At 45.6% G+C, this 23,170-nt stretch overlaps 1 protein-coding gene, 1 long non-coding RNA gene, 1 other non-coding gene and 1 pseudogene across 10 annotated transcripts in view; 3 read left to right on the top strand and 1 right to left on the bottom strand.

Annotated features, from left to right (window-relative positions):
- Nucleotides 1-10,096, bottom strand: part of MOK (MOK protein kinase) — a 70,338-nt gene extending 60,242 nt beyond the window's left edge. For 4 of the 7 annotated variants that reach the window (XM_045452149.1, XM_045452147.1, XM_045452150.1 and 1 more), the window contains exon 1: nt 9,853-10,096. In XM_045452149.1, coding sequence (XP_045308105.1) covers nt 9,853-10,046 — 194 coding nt within the window. In that variant the 5' untranslated portion in view covers nt 10,047-10,096. The remainder of the gene's footprint in view (nt 1-9,852) is intronic. The other 3 variants (XM_045452153.1, XM_045452151.1, XM_045452154.1) reach the window with 2 other exon arrangements.
- Nucleotides 10,097-10,159: 63 nt separating this feature from the next.
- LOC123584348 lies at nt 10,160-18,017 on the top strand. Of its 2 annotated transcripts, none has more exons than XR_006705372.1 (3): nt 10,160-10,385; nt 16,936-17,168; nt 17,574-18,017. It is a non-coding gene; the product is annotated as an uncharacterized LOC123584348 (long non-coding RNA). The 2 variants fall into 2 exon arrangements; XR_006705373.1 differs by having other exon boundaries at nt 10,165-10,385; nt 17,004-17,168.
- Nucleotides 11,281-12,116, top strand: LOC123584346 (annotated as a pseudogene).
- Nucleotides 18,018-20,474: 2,457 nt separating the features above from the next.
- TRNAI-AAU lies at nt 20,475-20,548 on the top strand. Its single transcript has one exon. It is a non-coding gene; the product is annotated as a tRNA-Ile (tRNA).
- Nucleotides 20,549-23,170: the final 2,622 nt, after the last annotated feature.

Here is a 23,170-nt window from a genome sequence, read left to right on the forward strand (position 1 = left end):
AAAGTCACCGTGAGATCCTACACTTTGAGTGAGAAATAATGCTCCCCTCCTTGAGGGTGGAGCGCCCACATAAGTCCTTTGGAATTCTTCCACATGGGAGCTTGTCTATTGTCATTTACTTAGGTAATACTTGATATCAGTGTGGACCCACAAACACTTATTTTATACTTTGGGAGAATCCAATACTATTTATTGTGTTGCTCAAGATGCTCCAGCCTTGACCACCGGGTGCCCATTCAGCTGGTTCCTGTGTCCCTTTGACGCGCCCCCATCAACAAAGGATCCGTTTGTTTTTGAGTATTTTCTTACTTTCTGGTCCTACGGAATCTTGCGTGTTCCCTGTCTCAGTCCTAGGACTAGCCATTTCTCCAAGAAGCCTCGATGCCTTTTACAGAGTGGTATTTATTCATATTTATTAAACACCAAATCTGAGCACAAGGTGCCAGACGCCATTTTACACTAAATCATCTCCACAATCCCACGCAATATGGTACCCCATTAGCCCTATCTCACAAATGAGGTCAAGCAGCCTGCCCGAAGTCACATCAGTAAGCGGTAGGGCCGGGCTTTCAACCCGGGGAGTCTGACTCCAGAAGCCCTTTCCTGACCACACTGCCCCTGCTGTCTCCCATGAGCAGAACACTATCACAAGGTGCCGACGAAGCCGCTCCGATGCACTTGTAAGAGCACTGACCTTGGCAAGAGATCATTTTCAGAATAACTGGCTTGGCTAACAAGGTCCATGAGAAAGGCAGAGTCTGGGAGCCCCGGTGCCAATGATATAGGGACACAATCTTGGTGTGAGGGGCAGCGAAAGCACGAACTCCAGCTGGGAGTGCCATAACCCTCACGACCACCGAGTACCGTCTGGTAACTTTCAGATTTCCGATGCAGTCAGTCCATCAGGCAATCTGGTCACTCAGTATTCCCTGGTGTCACCTACACTGAGCGGTATCTTTGTGCCTTTTACAACGTTAGATGCTTGTTTTATAAAGTGGGAATAACTAGGGTTTTTTTTTCCTTTTTTTTTTTTCTGTTTGAAGTTTGAGAGAGAAAGCATTTCGTGCACAAGCAAGGGAGGGGCAGAGAGAGAAGGAATCCCAGGCAGGCTGCGTGTTCCACACTGAGCCCAACTCGGGGCTTGAGCTCATGACCTTGAGCTCATGACCTGAGCTGAAATCAAGAGCTGGCCGCTCAACCGACTGAGACACCCAGGTGCCCCAACAACTAGCTCTTAAAACCTGTTCAAGCACATCCACCAGAATGGCTAAAATTAAAAAGGCTGGAAGTGCCAAGTGCCACATGAAGATGTGGACTCGACAGATCTCTCATATGCGGATAATGGGGATGAAAAATGGTATAGCCATCTCTCTCCCTCTGTCTCTCTTCCCCGCTCGTGCTCGCTCGCTCTCTCTCAGAAAGAAAGAAAAAGCAAGCAAGCAAGCATTTGTGGGGCACCTGGGCGGCTCAGTTGGTTGAGTGTCGGACTCCTGGTTTCAGCTCAGGTCATAGATCGTGGTTTCATGGGTTTGAGCCCCACGTTGGGCTCTGCGCACCGACCACGCAGAGACTGCTCAGGATTCTCCCTCTCTCTGCCCCTCGTCCGCTCATGCTCTGTCTCTCTGAAAAATAAACAAACTTAAAAAAAAAATGCATCTGTGTATTTACCAGCCCTCCAGAAGGGGAGGGACTTTCACACAGAAGTTCAATGAACTGACAAAGAAGGAAGATATAGAGGTGAACCTAGCCACATGTTTTAACACGTTTACATCAAAAACTTAACAAAATGTAAAGGCAAACCGTGATCTGAGAAAATACGTGCAACAAATATGAGAATAGCTAATATATTTAATTGTAAAGACAAGTTACAAAAAAATACTAGTATCTTTCAAAGAAAATGGGCAAAAGAGCATAAGATGATTCACTTAAAAGATAAAAGTGGCTCGGGGTGCCTGGGTGGCTCAGTGGGTTAAGAGTCCAACTTCGGCTCAGGTCATGATCTCGCGGTTCCTGAGTTTGAGCCCAGAGTCGGGCCCTGTGCTGACAGCTCAGAGACTGGAGCCTGCTTCAGATTCTGTGTCTCCCTCTCTCTCTCTGCCCCTCCCCTTCTCTCTCTCTCAAAAATAAACATACATTTAAAAAAAATTTTTTAATCAAAAAAAAAAAGGATAAAAGTAGCCAGTAGGGAAAACTATTGACACTTAGAGGAAAACAAAAAGAGCTGCCTTTTTTTTTTTTTGAAAGAGAGCGAGCGAGCGAGCAAGCAGGGGAGGGGCAGAGGGAGAGAGAAAGAGAATCTCAAGCAGGCTCCATGCGCAGTGCAGAGCCCGACGCAGGGCTCGACCTCACACCCTGGGATCATGACCTGAGCCGAAATCAAGAGTCGGACGTCCAACCGACTGAACTCCCGAGGAGCCCGCCCCCCCTTTTTAAATAAGAGACTGTTCCATCTGTCAAACTGGCAGAGGTCCGCAACATGTGTATTCCACACAGGGGACAAGGCTGTGGTGGGGCAGTGGCCATGTGACGGCACAACTAACGGGGAAGGGAATGTGAACAGCAAGACCACCGAGAACATCTGCTACCTTGCCCAGAGATGACGGGCTTCCTGGGGAAAGGGTGTGTGGCAGACTCTCACTTTCTGAGGAATCATTCCGTATGTGTGAATATCCTGCAGTAAACACAAATTACTTGTTTAAGTAGGAAAAAGATATTAGAAAGAAAAGAGCCCATATCCTTTGGCTCAGCAATTCCACTTCCAGATTCTACCCCAAGGTACCAACAGAGACACAAAATTTATAGACAGAGATGTTCTTCATGGTGCCACACCAGTAAGAATGCTAAAAACTTAAATATCTAATATCAAGGAATGATCTAATAATACTTTCAGCCACAAGCTGAAATGATGCTTTTGGGTTGCCTGGGTGGCTCAGTTAGCTAAGCATTTGACTCTGGCTCAGGTGATGATCTCTCAGGCCATGAGTTCGAGCCCCGCGTCTGGCTCTGTGCTGACCCCTCAGAGCCTGGAGCCTGCTTCTGATTCTGTCTCCCTCTCTCTCTCTGCCCCTCCCCCGCTCATGCTCTCTCTCTCTCTCTCTCTCTCTCTCTCTCTCAAAAATAACCATTAAAAAAAATGATGCTTTCAAATAACATTTAATGATATAGGGAAATGTTCAGGCATAATTTAGTGTTAAGTGAAAAAAGGATGGTAACCATCATGCAAATACACATACATGCAAGAAAAAGAATGGATATAAATATGTAAAATATTTTAAAGCACCTGTGTTTGGGTGGGATCAGCGATGACTTTAATTCTCCTCATTATTCTTTTCCATATTTTTCAATGTTCACAGTGAATATATATTTCTTTAAGTGTGTACGGGCATGGGCATTCTCAAGAACTTTCAGAAATCAGGGAACTCGGCTAACCGCCAAAAGAAACACGAGCTCAAAATGAACTGTCTTGAGACTACAGTAGCAGTTTAAAGGGAGACAGACGGGAAGCTCCCAGGAGGGAGGAAAACCAGTTACTTTAAAGTCAGGCTGTGGCCTGAGGTATTCGATTTGAGAAGGGAAGGGAAGTTTTACACGATAAACTCCAGTTTGTATTTCATCACAGACAGGTGAAATAGACTTACTTAAAACAAAACAGAACAGAACAAAACCAGTCAACTGTTTGCTTGAAAGTGGCTTAAGTACAAACTCGGAATGTGTGCCAACATCCCAAGCCGGCTCCAGCCCATCACGATGAGCAGGTGATAAGCAGAATCCCGGCTCCAGAGATGGCCATGGCGGATAAAAGGTCACTTATTTCCCCCACGACCCCTTCAATAGAAAGGCTGGGTGTAAATCAAGAATGAAACGCAGAGGAGAGAAAAAAGAGAAACACCTTTATGGAAAAAAAAAAAAAAAAAGAAAGAAAACCTAGGAAACGTATCTTCCTATTCTCTCCAGCAGGATCTGGCATATTTTCACAGGCCTTTAATTTAGATGAGGGACATTAAGAATACACAAAGCCCAACACCGGGCTGTGCTAGGAAAAAAAAAAAAAAAAAAAAAAAAACCCAAAAAATCCTGCCCCACATTAAGGGGAATAGACAAAATAAACAGTCACCAAAAAACCCCCAAAACCACCCAGCCTCAAGGACAAAGAGGAATTACCTGATATAGCTGCCTGAAAGGGTAGAAAGAGGAAGGTAGATGAGGCTGTTGGCATTAAGATTCTATTCATTTTTATTAAACCAAGTCTTGTTTGTTTAAGTGGAATTTAAGCCTATTTAACGCATGAAAATGGAGGTCAAATTCACTTTTTGTGAAAAGGGACACTTATCATGCTCAAATCCAAACATTTGTATTTTAAGCACTGCTTCTAAAGATCTTAATCAAGGCAGGTGATAGGCATCAGCTATGGGGCGTCGCCAGTGGAGGGATGAAAAGAATTGGGGAAGGTTAATTACGGAGCACAACTCTCAACTAGAGTTGGAAGGAAGGGGATTCAGCTTCTAATTTCCACTCTCTTTGACAGATTAAGTAACTCAAACCAAATTACTAAAACAAGGTCAGGAATCAAGGAAGAGGGCTGTACCCAATTAATTACTTGGTGTAGTAAAGAAAACTGACCTGAATTACCAAACATCACGAAAACACAAAAGGACATAAAATTATTCATAAACCCATAAAAATTTTTCACTCAAATTGCAGCCTTTAACCCAGTAAGTCGACTGCTAGGAATGTACGCCACTGGTAAACATGAAGAACTACAAAAAACAAAACAAAACAAAACAAAACAAAACAATGTTCAAACATCCTCGTTGAAGAATCATCCTAGAAAGCTACACTGAAACATATTTACTACAATCCCATATAGTGTGAGGCATCTGTTTAAGAGACACACACATATTCACACATACATATACAGATACATACATCTATGTATGTACACCTATGTATCTGTATATGTACACACACACACACACACAATATGCAAAGATTTATGGAAGTACATCTGGGGAAATGTTAACCGGGACTGACTCTGTCAAGCAGAGGAGGGTCCCAAGTCTAACTTCAAACTTTTCACTGTTTCCGTGCATCACAAAGCCAGTATTACTTTTACTTAATTTTGTTTTAATTTAAAGAGAAAAAATAAATAAAAAGTTGCTAGTTGATGCATCTATTTTAACGTTTCTTTATTTTTGAGACAGAGAGAGACAGAGCATGAACGGGGGAGGGTCACAGAGAGAGGGAGACACAGGATCTGAAACAGGCTCTAGGCTCCGAGCTGTCAGCACAGAGCCCGACGCGGGGCTCGAACCCACGGACCGTGAGATCGTGACCTGAGCCGAAGTCGGACGCCTAACCGACCGAGCCACCCAGGCGCCCCTAGTTGATGCATCTATTTATAAAAACAGAAGGTGAGAGGCGCACTAGGAAGGGAGAGTGACACAAGAGTATTTGAGGTTTCCTGCGACTTTGGTTCTATAAAAATACATTTATGAGGGACACGAAGCTGAAGCGTCTGCAATAACAACAGATAATTTAAAAAATTCTCTGTGACATAATAGGAAAATGGTGACTGCCTTCAGAACACATAGGGTTTTTTCTCCTTTTATAGGTATGTTTTGAATAATCCATTGAAACGTTCAGACAGTAAAAAAAAATGGGCACTTGCACTAGGTTAGATAACAGTAAATTTCTTCCAAGTAAGGATCTGTCATTCTTTCCCCTTCTACACCCCTGCTTTCATCCACCGGGAGAGCAAGTAAGAACTCACTTATAATTATCACTTACCAGACACTACGCTGTGAGCTTTACACAGCCGATCCCATTTAATCTTTGAAACGACCCTATAAAATAGGTATTCTTATGCTAAACAGGCACAAACAGGTTTATACTAACCAGGCTAGACAGAGTGTGGAGGAGCGCCTGGTTGGCTCAGTGGGTGGAGTGCACGACTCTTGATCTCTGGGTCGTGAACTCAAGCCCCACGCGGGTGTAGAGATTACTTAAAATGAAAGTCTTCTACATCGATCAATCTATCCATCTAAGTGTGGAGGATTTTATTTTCGAAAGATGGGAGCTTCTAGATAGCGCATGCCACAAGCTCGTCTTAGTACGTACCTATGCCACTCCTCCATCAAGAGGTGCGACCTACGTTCTCTACGCTCAACTCTGGGGGATGCGGAGGGGACGCTATGACATTCCCGAGGCTAGGTCAGAGAAGGTCATGCTGCTCCCACCTCGCACCCTTGGGACGCTGATCCTCAGAACCCAAGTGCCACCCCACGAGGAAGGTCAAGGCACGTGGAGACAGTAGCGTTCCAGCTGACAGGCCACGCGAAGGTCCCAGGGGACAGCCAGCGTCAGCCGCCAGGTACGTGAGTGGCAAACTTCGGAGAGGACTCCAGCCCCAGCCACAACCCAGCTGCGACTGCAGGAGAGGATCCAAGTGAGGCCTGCCTAGCTGAGCCCAGGCCGCCCACAGGACCACGAGAGATGAGTTTGTTGGTATCGCCAGCCACCAAGTTGGGGTGATTTGTCAGGAAGCAATCAATAACCAGAATAATGAAGAAAGAAAGGTCAGTAACCTGCGGGAGACCGCCATGTCGGCCTGGCTCTAAAGCCCATGCTCATAACAACTTTCCTGTGTTACTCCCTGCTCCCTACAACTGCACATGATAAACAATAAGAAGGCCACCTTCCCAGAATGCTCAATAATACATCCCTAAACACGTGGGCCTTGCCTAGAAAACAAGGTAGAAAATACACGTAGAAAACCATAAAATGAAGACCAACATGATGACCTAGCGTTCCTGGCCCCACTCTGACCCCAGGCTAGGAGTCCAATTTCACCATTACTCACTTTTCCTATTCATTCTACTTCCATGACTCTGTCTCTGTCACTTCCTGTTCTGAAATATTTTTTCTCCATCGTTAAATATTTGTCAAGCATTGAATTGATCAGGATGTACATCCACGTGACAACAGGTTTCACCAGTACTCAGACTGGATTTTAAAGTAGAAGAATAAAGATGTAACACTAAACCAACTAATTGAACACTACCAACATGGCCATTTAAAAGAACATATCAAATAATACCCACTACACTAAAAAACGAAAAAAAGACAAAAAACAAAAACCCAAAGGTTTAAAGGACATTTAAAAAATGCAAGTATTTACATACATAAAATGTTTATATGAGGGGCACCTGTGTGGCTCAGTCAGTTAAGCATCCAACTCCTGATTTCAGCCCAGGTCATGATCTCACAGTTTGTGAGTTCAAGTCCTGTGTCGGGCTCTGCACTGACGGTGCGAAGCTTGCTTGGGATTCTCTCCTTCCTTCTCTTTCTCTGCCGGTGCTCGCTCTCTCTCTCTCTCTCTCTCTCTCAAAAATAAATAAACTTTGGGGTGCCTGGGTGGCTCAGTCAGTTGAGCGTCTGGCTTCGGCTCAGGTCATGATCTCACAGTTCGTGAGTTCAAGCCCCGCATCAGGCTCTGTGCTGACAGCTCAGAGCCTGGAGCCTGCTTCAGATTCTGTGTCTCCCCCTCTCTCTGCCTCTCCCCTGCTCATGCTCTGTCTCTGTGTCAAAAATAAATAAAAACATTAAAAAAAATTAAAAAAAAAATAAACTTTAAAAAATAAATAAAATGTTTTATGTATAATATGTGTTATTTATTGTTAGAGTACACAATATATAATGCCAGCATTAACGTTTAAAAGGGGGGATAGGGGCACCTGGCTGGCTCAGTCAGTAGGGCCTGTGACTCAGGGTTGTAAGTTCTCAGGGTTGTAAGTTCAAGCCCCACGCTGGGTATAGAGATTACTTAAAAATAAAATCTTGGAGCACCTGGGTGTCTCAGTTGGTTAAGTGTCTGACCCCGGCTCAGGTCATGATCTCACAGTTTGCTTCGTGAGTTTGAGCCCCGCATCAGGCTCTCTGCTGTCAGCACAGAGCCCGCTTTGGATCATCTGTCCCCCTTTCCCACTTGTGTGCGTGCTCTCTCTCTCTCTCTCTCTCTCTCTCAAAATAAATAACTTTGAAAAAAATAAATTCTTATTAAAAATAAGTAAAAGGGGGGGATGGACACATTTACATATGCTGATACAGATTACATTACGTATACAGATACACATTTATATAAACAGACATAGAGAGACTTAAGTGAAACTTTAAGAGTGGTAGCCTCTAGCACAGGGGCAGGAAAGGTCTAAGAGGCAAAAGTGAATAAATGGAACGATCAAATGATCAAACCTAACGTCAACAAAACTGGAGACACACTGACAGAGACACAACCTCACCTCTGACGTATTTTTGACCAAAATATTTAAGCTAAAGCTCATCATGAGGAGACAATCAGATAAATCCAAATTGAAGGACATTCTGCAAAATCCATGGCCTGAATTCTTAAAAAAATGTCATGAAAGACACAGAAGGCAGAACAGTGTGCCAGTTTAAAGGAGGCCAAAGAGATATGACAACAAAATGCGATTTGTGCTTTTTGATTGGATGCCAGAAAAAATAAAAAACACCTATAATGGATGTTATTGGGATAACTGGGAAAATTTGAAATATAGGCTGCATATTGGATAAGAGTACTATATATATCAAGATGTTGTTTGTACCGTGATTATGTAAAATGTCACTGTTCTTAGTAGATACCTGCTGAATTATTAGTGGTGAAAAGGACTGATGTGCACTAACTCAAAACGCTCAGCGAAATAAACACTGTACATAATTTAGAGTGTGCAAGTAAGCAGGCACACAAAAGGCAAAATGGTGCATTTAGGTGAAAGATTTATACACAATCAATGAATTCTTCTTGCAACTTTCATACAGATTCAAAATTCTGACAGTAAATAGTTGGGAAGGAAAAAAGGAAAAAAATATGTGTATATGAGTCCACACTATAAGTAAAAATGTAAATAAAGCCTTTTGTAGGCCTTGTGTTCTAACTACAGCTTTGGGTGCATTAATGAAAAAGAAAAACCTGTAAACAATAGCCCAAAAGAAAATAAGAATGTCTGGTAAAGTATGAATGGGGTAAATTATTTTAAATATCTTTGTTTCACAATTTATGCCATAATTATCTACGGACACTTAGGGTACAATGCAAATTTCACATTGCAAGTATACGTAATTAAATCTTTTCACAGCAAAGGAGGTCCGAATTTTTCCATACCTCTAGCAGAAATACAGATCTGTACAGTAATGTGTAAAAAAAAAAAAAAAAAAAAAAGCCCATCCAAGTTGGTTGCAGTTCAGTTACTCATAATCCACAAATCCAAGCATAGGTAAAATTTTCACCGTTACATTTTCTAGGACGACCACTCTATTTCCCAACTTCCCAGTAACACTTTCACCAAAAGGTTGTTTCAAAATCCCTATAAAAATAGTTCCAGTAAAAACACTACTGTTTGACCCAAAAAATAAAATAGCCCATCTTTCCTCTCATTTTCCCCTAAACCGATGTCATTAAAGGGCAGAAAGCCGCACAGTAACCGCTCACTACCTTACTGCCGAATGTTCAAGAATCCCAGTTTTCAGTCCAGCGTGCAACAACAACAAAACCTTCCAAACTTGTTACATAACCTCCACACCAAAATATGCCTGGGAGGTCTGGGGCTGGGGGGGGGATCGCTCTGAGACCCCACCTCCCCCAAACCCGCCTCGAACCCCCGGGGGCGCCGGCTTCTGACAGCCCAGGGAGGTTCGGGGTCCCCACACGCTGAGCCTTCCCGGCCGGCCGAGTGGACCCACCACCCTGGTGACCAGACCCTGCCCCTTCGTGCCCTCCCAACCCCCCGACCCCCGCCGTTCGCTCTCGCGTCCCCGCCCCTCCCCGGCCCCGCTCACTCTTCATCCTGGATGCGGAAGCCGACGACAAGCCCTTGCCGACACTGGGCGGAGAAGAAAGGGGCAGAAAGGGAGGCCCCCTGGCTTCCACTCCTCTGAGGCAGGGTCCCGAACCAGGACCTCCGCGCTGGCTCCTGGACAGAGAGCGTTAGGATCCGGCCGCCATGTTGTATCGCTGTCACCCTAGCAACCATCAGGCCCCGGACGCCCCGAGGCCGCCTCCCGCGCGTGCGCAAAACACCATAGCCGCATCTGTCGGTCCAAAGTGTACGCGTGCGCAGTGCGGCCCGCCTCCTTAGTCTGGTTGCTAAGCAACCTCCCTCGCCGCTTTTGGTAAGCAATTCTCCGCCTCTGAGTGTAGGCGACCTTCCGGGATCGCTATTCCCAGGCTGCCTGAGAATTTAGCCATGTGATACCTACTGCTGGAACTGGGCTGGGGACAAGCTAAATAACTGTCAGTTGATACCTGTTCCTTGCCGTCTCATCCTGCGCTTGATCATCTCCTATCTAGTCTGGAACACAGAGGTTCATTTGTAAGTTTTCTTTTTAATTCAGCAAGCGTTTATTGAGCCCAGGGTACTGTTGCAGGCTTTGGGACTATAAAGGAGGGCAGTGTGGACAGGGTCCCTGACTTCCTGACACTTATATTGCAGTGTAAAGTTGAAGGAATGAATATGTGAATAAACTCTATGCAAATAGGGTGACTTGATAACCGAAAGGTGACTAGCCCTCTGGAAACTCACAGTGCGCTAAAAATAACAACTGTATGTACCAGTGTAGCGCGTTATGAAGCTCATTGTCATGTATTTGCTTTTTTCATCCCCACAACTACTCCCTTAGGTCAGGTATTCCTATTTTTTCCAATTACTTTTTGAAATTAAAGAAGTAAAACGTGTCCTTTGGGGGGTGGGGGGAATCAAAATACAGAAATATATCAAGTAAAATTTGAAATAATCCCTTTAAAGCATTTACATCCTTCTCACTCCCCATCCTCCCCAGAATTAACCATTGGCAACAGTTGAGTGGCATCTTTTGGGAATTTCTGTGCATGAATTTGGACAGACTTTCCCCACAATTGAAAATCATGGGTATCCTTCTATAATTTGCTTTTATTTCCCCCACTTAATAAACCGTAGTCATCTTTTTTTTTTTTTAACGTGTATTTATTTTTGAGACAGAGAGAGACAGAGCATGAACGGGGGAGGGGCAGAGAGAGAGGGAGACACAGAATCGGAAGCAGGCTCCAGGCTCTGAGCCATCAGCCCAGAGCGACGCGGGGCTCGAACTCGCGGACCGCGAGATCGTGACCTGAGCTGAAGTCAGACGCTTAACCGACTGAGCCACCCAGGCGCCCCCATAGTCATCTTTTAATATTAGGACATGGAGAGCTCCCCTGTGCTTTTTTAACTGATGCATAATATTCCACAGTATGGATATACTCTCAATTTTAACCATTTCCCTATTTATGTTTCTTATTTTTACTATTACGAACAATACTTCAGAAAATACCCTTGTGTGCATCTTTGAGCACACATATGACTGTTTCTGTTGGAGTTGCTAGGTCATAAGGCATCGATAATTTAATTGTGGACTGATGTGAAATAATTCTCCAAAAATACTGTGCCAACACAGAAAGATCTATACCTGAATTCCCCCCCACCCCCCCCCCACACACACACACTTGCATGGACACAGGATGTCTACAAAGATTAAGAAGCCATTCATCTCTTCCCCTTTGCTACCATCGCTGGAACTGCAGCAGGCGAGCTTTGGCCTGCCGACTGCAACCAAAATGAAGTTCAATCCGTTTGTGACTTCTGACCGGAGCAAGAACCATACCCGGCATTTCAGTGCACCTTCCCACATTCGCAGGGTGTTTATGTCTTCCCCTCTTTCCAAAGAGCTGAGACAGAAGTACTAGGTTGGATCCATGCCCATCCGGAAGGATGATGAAGTACAAGTTGGGTGAGGACACGACAAAGGTCGGCAAATTGGCAAAGTCGTCCAGGCTTTCAGGAAGAAATTCACGTCATCGACACTGAATGAGTACAGCGAGAGAAGGCAAATGGCACGACTGTCCACGTGGGCATCCACCCAGCGAGGTGGTCATCACTAGACTGAAACTGGACAAAGACCCAAAAATACCCTTGAATGCAAAGCCACGTCTCACCAAGTTGGAAAGGAAAGGGGCAAATGTAAGGAAGAAACAATGAAAAAGACACAGGAACAAAGTAATCTTATGTACGACATTTAATAAAAACTGTTATGGGGGCGCCTGGGTAGCTCAGTCGGTTAAGCCTCCGACTTTGGCTGAGGTCATGATCTCACAGTTTGTGCGTTCAAGCCCTGCATTGGGCTCTGTGCTGACAGCTCAGAGCCTGGAGCCTGCTTCGGATTCTGTGTCCCCCTCTCTCTCTGCCCCTCCCCAACTTGTGCTCTCTCTCTGTCTCTCAAGAATAAATAAACGTTAAAAAAAACCACAAACTGTTACAATGGAAAAAAAAAAAAAAAAAAAGAAGAAGCCACTCAGGAAAAGATCAAAACATAACAATGTGCAATTTTTAACTTCTTTATGGTTCCCAATCCTTTTCTGCTGTCCTCCCCTGAGGACATAATCTCTTCTCCATTGGCTGGCAGCTTTCTCCTCTCTAAGCCACTGCACACGAGCCCCGAATGCTTCCACTGTGCCTAGGCCACTTTCACCTGTCCCCTGCCCTCTGGATCCCACCTCAGCAGGGGGCAAACCACCTGCCCGGGTGCACTCTACCCTCAATATTCTCTTCCTCCCAGTCCCGCAAGACACCTCAGTTTCCTGCACACCCCTCCTCCTTTTTCTACCCACCTTACCTTTTGCCGGTTCCAGCCTCCTTCCAGCCCTGGGCTGACCAAGTCTCTATAGGTGCCTGTCATTTATAAGATAAATCCACATTTCTCACCCCATACACAATCTCCCCCCACCTGAAATCTTCAGGCCCACACCTTTGCCCATCCTGTCTTCCTTTCACGACTTTGGGCCTGAATTCATTTTGGTTTAGAAAGTTATTTCTTCTTCCTCAAATAACGTTTTAAATATACTTGACATATATTTAATTCACAAAATTATAATTTACATTAATATATTATTATTAGTCCCATCTTTCAAACACTGCTGCAGTGATCAACCCTGTAAATACATAATTTCCTATATGTCCAACGTGTACCCAGAGGAGAAATTCCTAAAGTGGAGCTTTGGAGTCAAGGGCATCTACTCTGAAATCTTTAACTTCTTTTTAAAAAGCTGAGTCAAGTTCACATGACATAGAATTAACCGCTTTAAAGTGCGACATTTAGTACATTCACGGTGTTGTGCAACCATCACCTCTATCTAGTTCGGAAATAGCCTCATCACCCCAGAAGGAAGCCCTGCTCCCATTAAGCAGCCACGTGATGCTAAATGAAAGAAGCCACACACTAAAAGCCACGTGTGTATCGTATGATTCCATTTATCGGAAATGTCCAGAATAGGCAAATCCCGTAGAGACAGAAAGTAGATTAGTGGTTGCCCAAGGGCTGGGGGAGGGAGAGGAGAAGGACTGCTTATGGAGACAGGGTTTCTTTCTGTGGTGATGACAATGTTCTGGAATTCGATTGTGGTGATGGTTGCACAACTTTGTAATAATTACTGAATTGTACATATTAAATGGTTAAGAATGATAGGTGGGGGCACCTGGGTGCTTCAGTCAGTTGAGCATCGGACTCTTGATCTCAGGTCAGCTTGTGATCTCACGGTTTGTGGGGCTGAGCCTCACCTTGGGCTCTGTGTTGATGTAGAGGGGATTCTCCATTCTGCTTGGGATTCTCTGTGTCTGCCCCTCCCCTGCTCATGCTCTCTCTGTCTCTCTCAAATAAATACACTTTAAAAAGAGAATGATATGTGAATTTTATCTCAAAATAAATTGAAAAAACCACAAAGGGTGCTTATTGCTGGTGCTGCTATTAATGGTGCTTTGTTAGCTCTGAAAACCCACATCTAATTCCTGTAGGCCACTGGGATTTGACCTCTCCTTGTCTCCTTGTGGCCTTTCCCTTTATCTTGGGACTTTGTCACATTTATCTTTCTGTCTCTTTCATACGCTTCTTTTTTTTTCTTTTTAATGTTTATTTTTTTCAGAGAGAGAAGGTGCAAGCAGGGGAGGGGCAAGGAGAGGGAGGCACAGAACCCGAAGTGGGCTCCAGGCTTTGAGCTGTCAGCACAGAACCCGACGAAAGGCTTGAACCCACAGCCTGGGAGATCATGACCTGAGCCAAAGGCAGACACTTAACCAGCTGAGCCACCCAGGCGCCCCTCTTTTCATATGCTTCTTCTGCCCCTTAGGTTCTAAGCTCCTTGGGCCGCCCACCTTTTATCTTCCCTGCAGGCAAAGGATGTTACCGGATATTCACTGAGTTCCTGTTAAATAGATGAACAGGTGAATGCATTTTGGCAGGTGAGTCCCAGCCCTATTGTTTCTGATTGCCATGGCTTCGGGATCTTCTGCTCATTTTAATCATGGACAAGTGGCTCCAGGTAGTGACACTGTAAAGACCAGTGTGCTTACCCAGGCAAGCAGGGGCGGCTGGACTTCAACCCTCACCAGCGGGTCCAGCCCACCACCCTGGCATGCAGCCTGCACCTGGTGTGTGAACGCCCGGGAGAGGTGGGAAAGGGCCTCCAGAATGAAAGATCAAAGGATACAAATGGGGTACCTTAGCAGGAAATTTACAGAAGGGGGACTTGTGAAAGGTTTTGCCTAGCGCAGTGGTTCTTAAGCTTTAGCGGCACCCAAAATCACCTGCCTTCAGGTGATTGTGATTTGCTGAACCCAGGTTGCCACGCCCCACTCCCAAAATTTCTCGCCTGTAATTCTGGGGTGGGGCTCGATAATTTGCATCTCTAACAGGATCCCAGGTGATGCTGCTGCTGCACCACTGACCATAGTTTGAGAACCACTGGCCTAGATAATTCCTCGCTCGCTCTTTAATTCTAAACAGACGAGGAAACGCTACTTCGAAAAAAGCAATTGCTGTGGACCCATGTCTCCCTATTGAAACATTCTCAAACACCACGCCTGGGCGTCAGTCTTCTTGGTTTATGTCTGTGTGGCCTGGTCGCCTGCTTCCCTGGACCACTCGTGCCCTAAATGACAAGGAGAAGAATTGACCGCTAAGAAACAATGGGTCACGAGCCCTTCACCTGTCCAGCACACAGAGACAGCAGCCAGGCTCTATGACATACTCAAAGGATGCTTGCAAAATGGAACCACCCTGTACCTTAGAGCTCCACCTTGGAAACTGCTCGAACACTACCTAATGACAGCCACTGGAGCTTTTTGGTTCATTCTAAAACTGTTCCTTGCACAGTTCAGCCCGTATCCTAGCATTAGCTTTTCCCTATTTTCCAATGTCAAGAGATTCAGCCATGAGGCTGTGTTTAAAAGTTATGTGTCCTGGGGCGCCTGGGGGGCTCAGTGGTTAAGCATCCGACTATGGCTCAGGTCATGATCTCCCGGTTTGTGGGTTTGAGCCCCACATCAGGCTCTGTGCTGACAGCTCAGAGCCTGGAGCCTGCTTCGGATTCTGTGTCTCCCTCTCTCTGCCACCCCCCCCAACCCGGTCTCTCTCTCTCTCTCTCTCTCTTTCTCTCTCAAAAATAAACATTAAAAATTAAAAATTTTTTTAATAAAAGATATGTGTTCTTCTGCTGAGCATCTTAATAAGTGTTCCAACCAGGAAATAGGCAGAAGTTAGAAAAATTAGAGATGACGGAAATTTCAAATGCGTTAACACTGGTAAGATGGGCAGATGCAAATCCACCTGAAGATATTAGAAATTAGATTCATTTTAGAAAATAATAAATATATCTCAGAGGAAATGAAGCTAACAGGGATATGAAATAAAGAGCACAAGAATATTGGCCACTCAAATTAACATGAAGAATGGTAACTAACCAAGCACCATAAATAAGGTCATGGTGTAATGTGTGATGTGAACACAAAAACAGATAAACTTCCGACTCAGAGAGTCTATGCACATCTCTGAGAAGGAGGCATTTGGAACAACAGATATCTTTTTTTTTTTTTTCAACGTTTATTCATTTTTGGGACAGAGAGAGACAGAGCATGAACGGGGGAGGGGCAGAGAGAGAGGGAGACAGAATCGGAAACAGGCTCCAGGCTCTGAGCCATCAGCCCAGAGCCCGACGCGGGGCTCGAACTCACGGACTGCGAGATCGTGACCTGGCTGAAGTCGGACACTTAACCGACTGTGCCACCCAGGCGCCCCTGGAACAACAGATATCTTATACAGCTTAAGAAGAGGTTTCCTAAGAGGAGAACAGAAAGAATTAAAATTCAGCCCTTAAAGTCATAGGAAAATCACACCAGGGAACCCCAGTCCAATCACTGGACCACCGTTTTCTCATTTCTGTAGCATGGGGTTAAAAGTACCCACTCCAAAGGGCGGTTGTGCAGATGAAGTCAGATGTCTGTGACACTATACAATACTGCTTGATTTTTGCCCACATGCTCAGTAAATGTTGACTAATCAAAAGGCATCATCCACTGTCACCTACTGTTACTCCTTCTTTTCTGACAAGGGCGAGCCTGATTTTCAATGATTATTGAACATCCAGGACAAACTTTAACTGTTGATGGGGAGGAATTAAGCAGGTAGCCTGATAAGGTTGTAGAAACCCATGTGGCCTGTTGGTGGAGACCCAGAGAGGCCTTTGCCAAAGTCAGCCACTCGCCAGTGGCCATCCTGGGCTCAGACCCAGATCTGTAACTTCCAACTCCCTGTGCTTCTACAGCTCCCTTGCATCTAAAAGAGACCTTTTTTAAAGCTTTGCAATTAATGTACATGCTTTAAGAAAGGACATTTTTAAAAAGTGTCTGGAACCAACTAATTTGTTGTAGCAAATTAGAAGCAACATCTGAAAAATCCTTATGTTTGTCTATTTTTCCTTTGTGTTGTCTAACAGTTTTGACATAGTACATATTGTACAATGAAGCATTTTATTCCTGCCTCCCCACCCCGCCCCTGCTTGCTTTCTTTCTTTTTTTCCAGAATTGATTGGCAAGAATTCAGCTTCAACATTCAAAGTGTTTTGCTCTGTCCTTGTCTGTGTGCTCCAGGGCTCCAAGTCAAAATAAAAACTATAAAAAGAAGGTTGGAAGACAGTTCAAGGAAATTGTTCAGGAAATAGACAATAGGCCTAGGCCTGGACCAAAGAAAAGAGAAGAAAGTTAGAGATTCAACCCCGAAGTTTTGACCTCTGAAGAATGGTGTTCCAGAAAAAGGTAAGAGGAGATTATCAAATCTCCCTTGGAAACATTCTTCCTCTGAAATGTTGCCAAGAATGGAAGGGCATGGGCACCTGGGTGGCTCAGTCGGCTGGGCAGCCGACTTCAGCTCAGGCCATGACCTCACAGTCTGTGAGTTCGAGCCCCAGTGTCTGACTCTGTGCTGACAGCTCGGAGCCTGGAGCCTGCTTCGGATTCTGTGTCTCCCTCTCTCTCTGCCTCTCCCCGACTCGTCCTCTGTCTCTCTCTCTCTCTCTCTCTCTCTCTCTCTCTCTCTCTCTCTCAAATAATAAACATTTAAAAAAAGAATGGAAGGGCATGTTTCTGAATCAAAAGGTCTAACAGAATGAACTTAACACACAATGAATTTAACATTAATTCAACAAATTGACCTTGCATCAGGCACTCTTCCGGGAACTTGAGATCCACGAATGTGGTGATGGAGGCCAAGATCAGAGTGTGGTTTCCACGAGCAAAAAAACACCGAAGATTGCTAACAAACCACCAGAAGCTGGGAGAGAGAGGAGAGAGAGGCACGGAACAGATTCTTCCTCAGAGCCCTTGGAAGGAACCAACACTGAGGACACCTTGGTCTTGGACTTCTGGCTTCCAGAACTTGAGAGAATGAGTTTCTCTTAAGTCACCCAGTTTGTGTTTTATTGATGCAACCCTGGGAAACGAATACAGTATGTCTTTATGTTCATACCGAAGTTTCCAATTTATAAACAGAATGACGAATTTTACCAGTGGGGTTTAAAGCAAATGGACTATTTAAAATCCAAGCTGCATGCACAAAAGCACCCCTCAGACACTGAAAAACCTGAATAATAACCCAGCATCACCTGGTGCTGGTCATGTATGAGTCTGCATTTTCCTAACTCAAAGAATGAAAACTAGGACCTGTTTGTCTTGCAGGAACTGTAAGATGGAGTCCGAATTGGCAGGAGAAATCCAGGAGTCCGCACACACCCGGGGTAGGAGGCGCGCTGGCGGCCAGGCGCTCAGCGGACGCCTAGGTCTCGGGTGCCCCCTACCGGCTGCGTTCAGTCACTGCGTCTCCCCCACCGTGGGCACGCCGGCTCCCTCGGCCCCGGGGGATTGGAGCCCGCCCACTCAGGAAAGGAACCCTCAATTCTGCCTGGCTTGTGTCAGGGCTAGACCTCTAAGGGATGATCTGTCAACTTCGACAAACCTGGATCGACCACCCACTATGTGCCAGTCACTTCTAGGTGCCGCGGGTGCAAAACACAAGCTGCTGCCCTCCTGCAGTCACGAAATTAGGAAAGCTCCGGACGAAATATGAAGCAGGAAAAAGCAGGGAATTCTGAATGCGGGTTGCGATTTTAAACAGGGGGGTCAGGGAAGCCTCGCTGGATATGTGACATTTGCGCATAGACATGAGGACACGAGGGAGAGAGCCTTGGCGGTGTCTCGGGGAAGAGGGTCCAGGAAGAAGGAACAGAAGTGTAGAAGCCCCAGGGCAGGAGCATGGCCTGGTGAGCAAGATCCAGGAAGGAGGGTGATGGGGCTGTGTCAGGGGGCACCGGGAAGGGGAGCAGGTTAGGTCGGGGTCTTTCGGATGGGTGTTATTCTGCGTGTGGGGTTGCCACATAGGCACAGGATGGGCAGTTAAAGGTGAACTTGAGGTGTTTATGTAGATAAACAACTACATATTGTCTGGGACATACACTAAATTATTTAGGGCTGCTAAATCTGGCAGCCCTAGCAGGGCTGGGCCAGGAGGGGAGGGTTTGAACAGAGAAAGTGCTTGATCTGATATGTTTTAAAATGTGATTTTGCAATTAGCTCATTCATTCATCTGACTCCTATTTATTATTATTATTTAAGTATAATCTACCCCCCATGCAGGGCTCAAGCTCATGACCCCAAGATCAAGAGTCACATGCCCTCCTGACTGAGCCAGCCAGGCGCCCCTGACTCCTATTTATTACACTCCTATTATTCCAGAGAGTGTGCTAGGCGCGGGACATTCAGCGACAAGCAAAATGGACAGGGTTGCAGACACTTCACTTTGCCCAGAGCGCTCTACCTGTTTGGGCCTATACTTGCCCATCCTTGACCTTCAGAATGCAGTCAAGTTTCCCAGTCTTCAAAAACCTGCCCCAAACTTCCACCCCTGGCACTGTTTACCTACACTCAGCGCGATGCCTAAGTGTCTCCACCCATACTAACTTAGCACCTGTCTTTGCTAAACTGTGGGCTTGGTGAGGACAGGATCAGGTCTGCTTGGCTCACAGCTAATTCCCTGTGGTTAGGGCACTGCCAGGCTTAATGAGTAGGTGTTGACTAAACCTGACTCAACACCTCCTTTTAATAACATCTGTTCTGTTAAGATCAGCTAGACTGGGCTTCTGCTGTTTGCAACAAGGGACTTTGATGATAATCCGCCTTTTTTTTTTTTTTTTTTTTTGAGTAATCAGACCAGAGGGACAATGTGAAAAGCTGGGGCTCCCTTCTCCTACTCCCAGAGCACAGGAGGTCAGGGACTCAGAGACCAAAAAGCTCCCCGGGGGACAGTATCTTTTCAGACACTAACCCTTTGGAGTGGGTACTACCCGTTGCCCACCCAGCAACTGCTTCATGATTTAATCATGTGCTAGTTAACAAGAGAGGGCAAAACGAAGACATTTGCCAGACATCAAAAAAAGGGCGGGGGGTGTGGGGGGGAAACAATGGCTTATCCACCTAAGGAAACATTTAAAAAATGACATTTGCAATTGCTTAGGGGTATGATAATGATAGAATATTAAGTACAGAAAAGTAAGATAAAAGATCATATTCTTTTTTAACAAGGTCGAACTGAATGCCAAATATATATTTTTAAATAAGCCTGTGCAGTGAAAAAGGATTGTCAGGAACGATACCAACCAACGCTGCCGTTGTTTTGGGGCGGTGGGGGATTCGGTGGTTCTTTTGTTCTCTATCTGGTTTTCTGCATTCTCTAAGCTTTATTTAGCCACACCAAAGCTCTTGATACACGAAGTTTCCACGCCGGAAGGATTCTCGAGATACATAAAAAAAGCATTGAGTTGCAGTGTTTGAAAATCCTACTCCTGAGCCAAGCATCCCATGTATAATTTGCATTCCCCCGTGAAAACCTTCGATTCGTGGTAAGGAGCCACTTTATTCTCTTTAAAGAGGCTCTGTGTTTTCTTCTGGCCAATAGGGATGACAGCGGGAATGACGACAGTTGCAGAGAGAGTTGAAGGCTCGAAGTCCGCCGGCGGCCCCGCGCAGGCGTAGAAACCTCATAGACTTGACGGAGGCGCCCAAACGCCAAGTGGCCGGTTAGCTCAGTTGGTTAGAGCGTGGTGCTAATAACGCCAAGGTCGCGGGTTCGATCCCCGTACGGGCCACAGAAAGAAGCTTTTTCTCCGCCCCCCCCCCCTTTTTTTACTTCATTTTATTTATTGCTATTATTATTTTTTGTTTGTTTAAACATGCCTTTCCAGGGCTGTGAGCGGCGAGCCGCAGAATCGTTCTGGACTCGGCCCCGAAGTTGGCGCAGGCAGCCACTGGGGAGAAAGGGGCAGGATCCCGCGCAAGTTCGTCCCTCCAAGTCCCCGCCCGCTGCGCTCACCAGCAGCTGTCCTTGGTTTGTTTGTTTGTTTGTTTGTTTGTTTAGGTTGCTCTCAGATGCCGCTGCCAGTTGCTTCCTAATGCAGAGCTTCTGAGGACTGTCGGTGGAGTCTCCGATTTTCATGGAGTTCTTAGAATTGAAAATCCGGGTCTGGACTTAATTCATTCCACAAATGCTTAGGGAGCGCCTTCCTACTGCAGGCCCTTCGCGATTCTAGAAGCAGAACAGTAGAAGACACAAACCCCAACCCCCATGGAGCCAATGACCAGCCAACACCTGTCATGTCTTTAGTGAGACACAGTTGTGGAAGCATCTGGAAACCTTCTCTTGCTACTTTCTTCCTTTTCAGAGAGATCTTAGGCTCCATATTTTTTCCTCTTGGTTCTGCCAGTTGCAGCCAGAAGGCAACCGGGTGAATTTCTCACTCGTGGTTCAAGTCTCCGCCAAGTATTCAGGCATGTGTGGTTTAACACAAAAGCCAGTTATTTTAGGGCTAATGCCATCTTATATCAGGGTCTAGTAGGAGCTCTAGCCATGTTTGAAAAGTATCCAATGGGAACATCTGCTAAACATTCACTCTTTTTCTCACATATGTGTTAAGCTCTGGTATAACTCAGTAACAGCTCAAGTCCGTAGACCAGAGTCATAAAGCCCTTGGCAAGTGCTCAGTGTGTAGTGAAAGCACTCATTAAATGCCAGCGATGGGACCCTTGTTCTTCCAAAGAGGAAGGAGAACCTGGGGCTCTTGACACTGAGTATAACCGTTTGGACATCACACCTTGGATATCTGTGTTGGGTACCTTGTTAGATGCAGGGACCCAGCAGAAGAGGAGCCAGCTGAGATTGCTGTCCTCAGGGCAGCACACTGTCCCAAACAAGGCTGGAAGGGGTCCAGAATACACCTGTGTGGCATAAAAATTATTTTGAGCAGGAGGCATTTGAACTGAAAAGTCTTATCTGCCTAAAAGTAGAGCCTTCCCAAAAAATTCAGAAGGATTCATTTGTCATAAATCCCCTTCCCTGGGACCGATCAGGAAAGGTGGACTCTTGTCACAGGAAAGCAGTTGGAATCACACCCATACAGGCATTGTCACAAAGCTGTCATATCTCCCATCTACTCTGGTAAGGGTCCATTTATCGTTCTTAAAAGGCATTTATTTTTCCACGAGTGCCCTTCCCCCGCTTCTCTTCTCCTATTAAGATGGTATATAGGTCCCACGTCTAACTTTCTCTATGAGTCACATTTTTATGTGAATTCTGTAGGTACATTAATAAAAATGCATGATTAAATTTTGTCTTTTCTTTTGTTAATCCGTCTTTTGTCACCTTAATTCACAGGCCCCTAAGGACTGAACCTAAGAGCATAGAAGAAAAATCTCCTCTCCCCCAACAGGCTCAAAAACATGATGAAATGGAGTGAGTACTCTGTTCTAAATGAAGAGGGCAGTTCTTGGCTTAGGGGTCAGAGAGGACCTTTCTGACATCTGAGGATGTGAGAATGAGAAGGTCTTATTTCAAAGTTAAAGAAAGAAGGATTAAGGAATTGAAACAAATTCCACAAATTTGATCTCCCCTCTGGCCACTCCTTAGTGAGGCTATTAATGAATTGTTAGAACACTGTTGGGAGCTTAGTGAATCCAGCATGAGTATTGACTATGATGATGATGACCGCGTGGAGAGAAAAATGATCAGAAAGTCTACCAGAACCTTCGCGGACATCAGCCTGGCTCCCCAGGCTCCCCCTTTTATGGGCATCAAGGCACTCATCATATTATACCGTAAACGCCAGTTTCCTCCTCCTCCTGCTGCTGCCTGGACTGTATACAGAGGGCAGGACGGTCCCAAGGCAAGCACGGTGACTTACCCAGCAGATGCTTAATAACTGTTGACCAATGGCCCTACTGTCCTCTCTGGGGAGGGGAGCTGAGAAACACACATACACGAGCAGCTACAAGACTGGATGGGAAGGATGCACAGAGCCAGTAGAGTGAAGAGGAGGGGGAATGGAAAGGTTGGGCTGAAGAAGAGGGAGTGGTAGAGCTATGATGGATGGGACTGAAGTGTGGGGGGTGGGGAGGTCCTTCCTTCCTTCCTTCCTTCCTTCGGTCACATTCATCCATGCATCATTCATTCCCTGATCTGAGCTGGCGCTTGTGCTGAGCACTGTTGTAATACATCATCTTGGCCCTTAAGGTGCACCCAGTATGGGTGGATGTATCGACCTGGGAACAATTTAGGGCGCACATTTGTTAAAAATGCGCACCTCAGGGGCGCCTGGCTGGCTCGGGTGGTGGAGCTGCGACTCTTGATCTTAAGGCGGTGAGGTCAAGCCCCAGGTTGGGTGTGGAGCCTATTTAAAAAAATAAAATACGGGCGCCTGGGTGGCTCAGTCGTTATC

Source organism: Leopardus geoffroyi, chromosome B3 (genome assembly GCF_018350155.1).
Source record: "Leopardus geoffroyi isolate Oge1 chromosome B3, O.geoffroyi_Oge1_pat1.0, whole genome shotgun sequence".
In the NCBI taxonomy this organism is placed as follows: Eukaryota; Metazoa; Chordata; class Mammalia; order Carnivora; family Felidae; genus Leopardus; species Leopardus geoffroyi.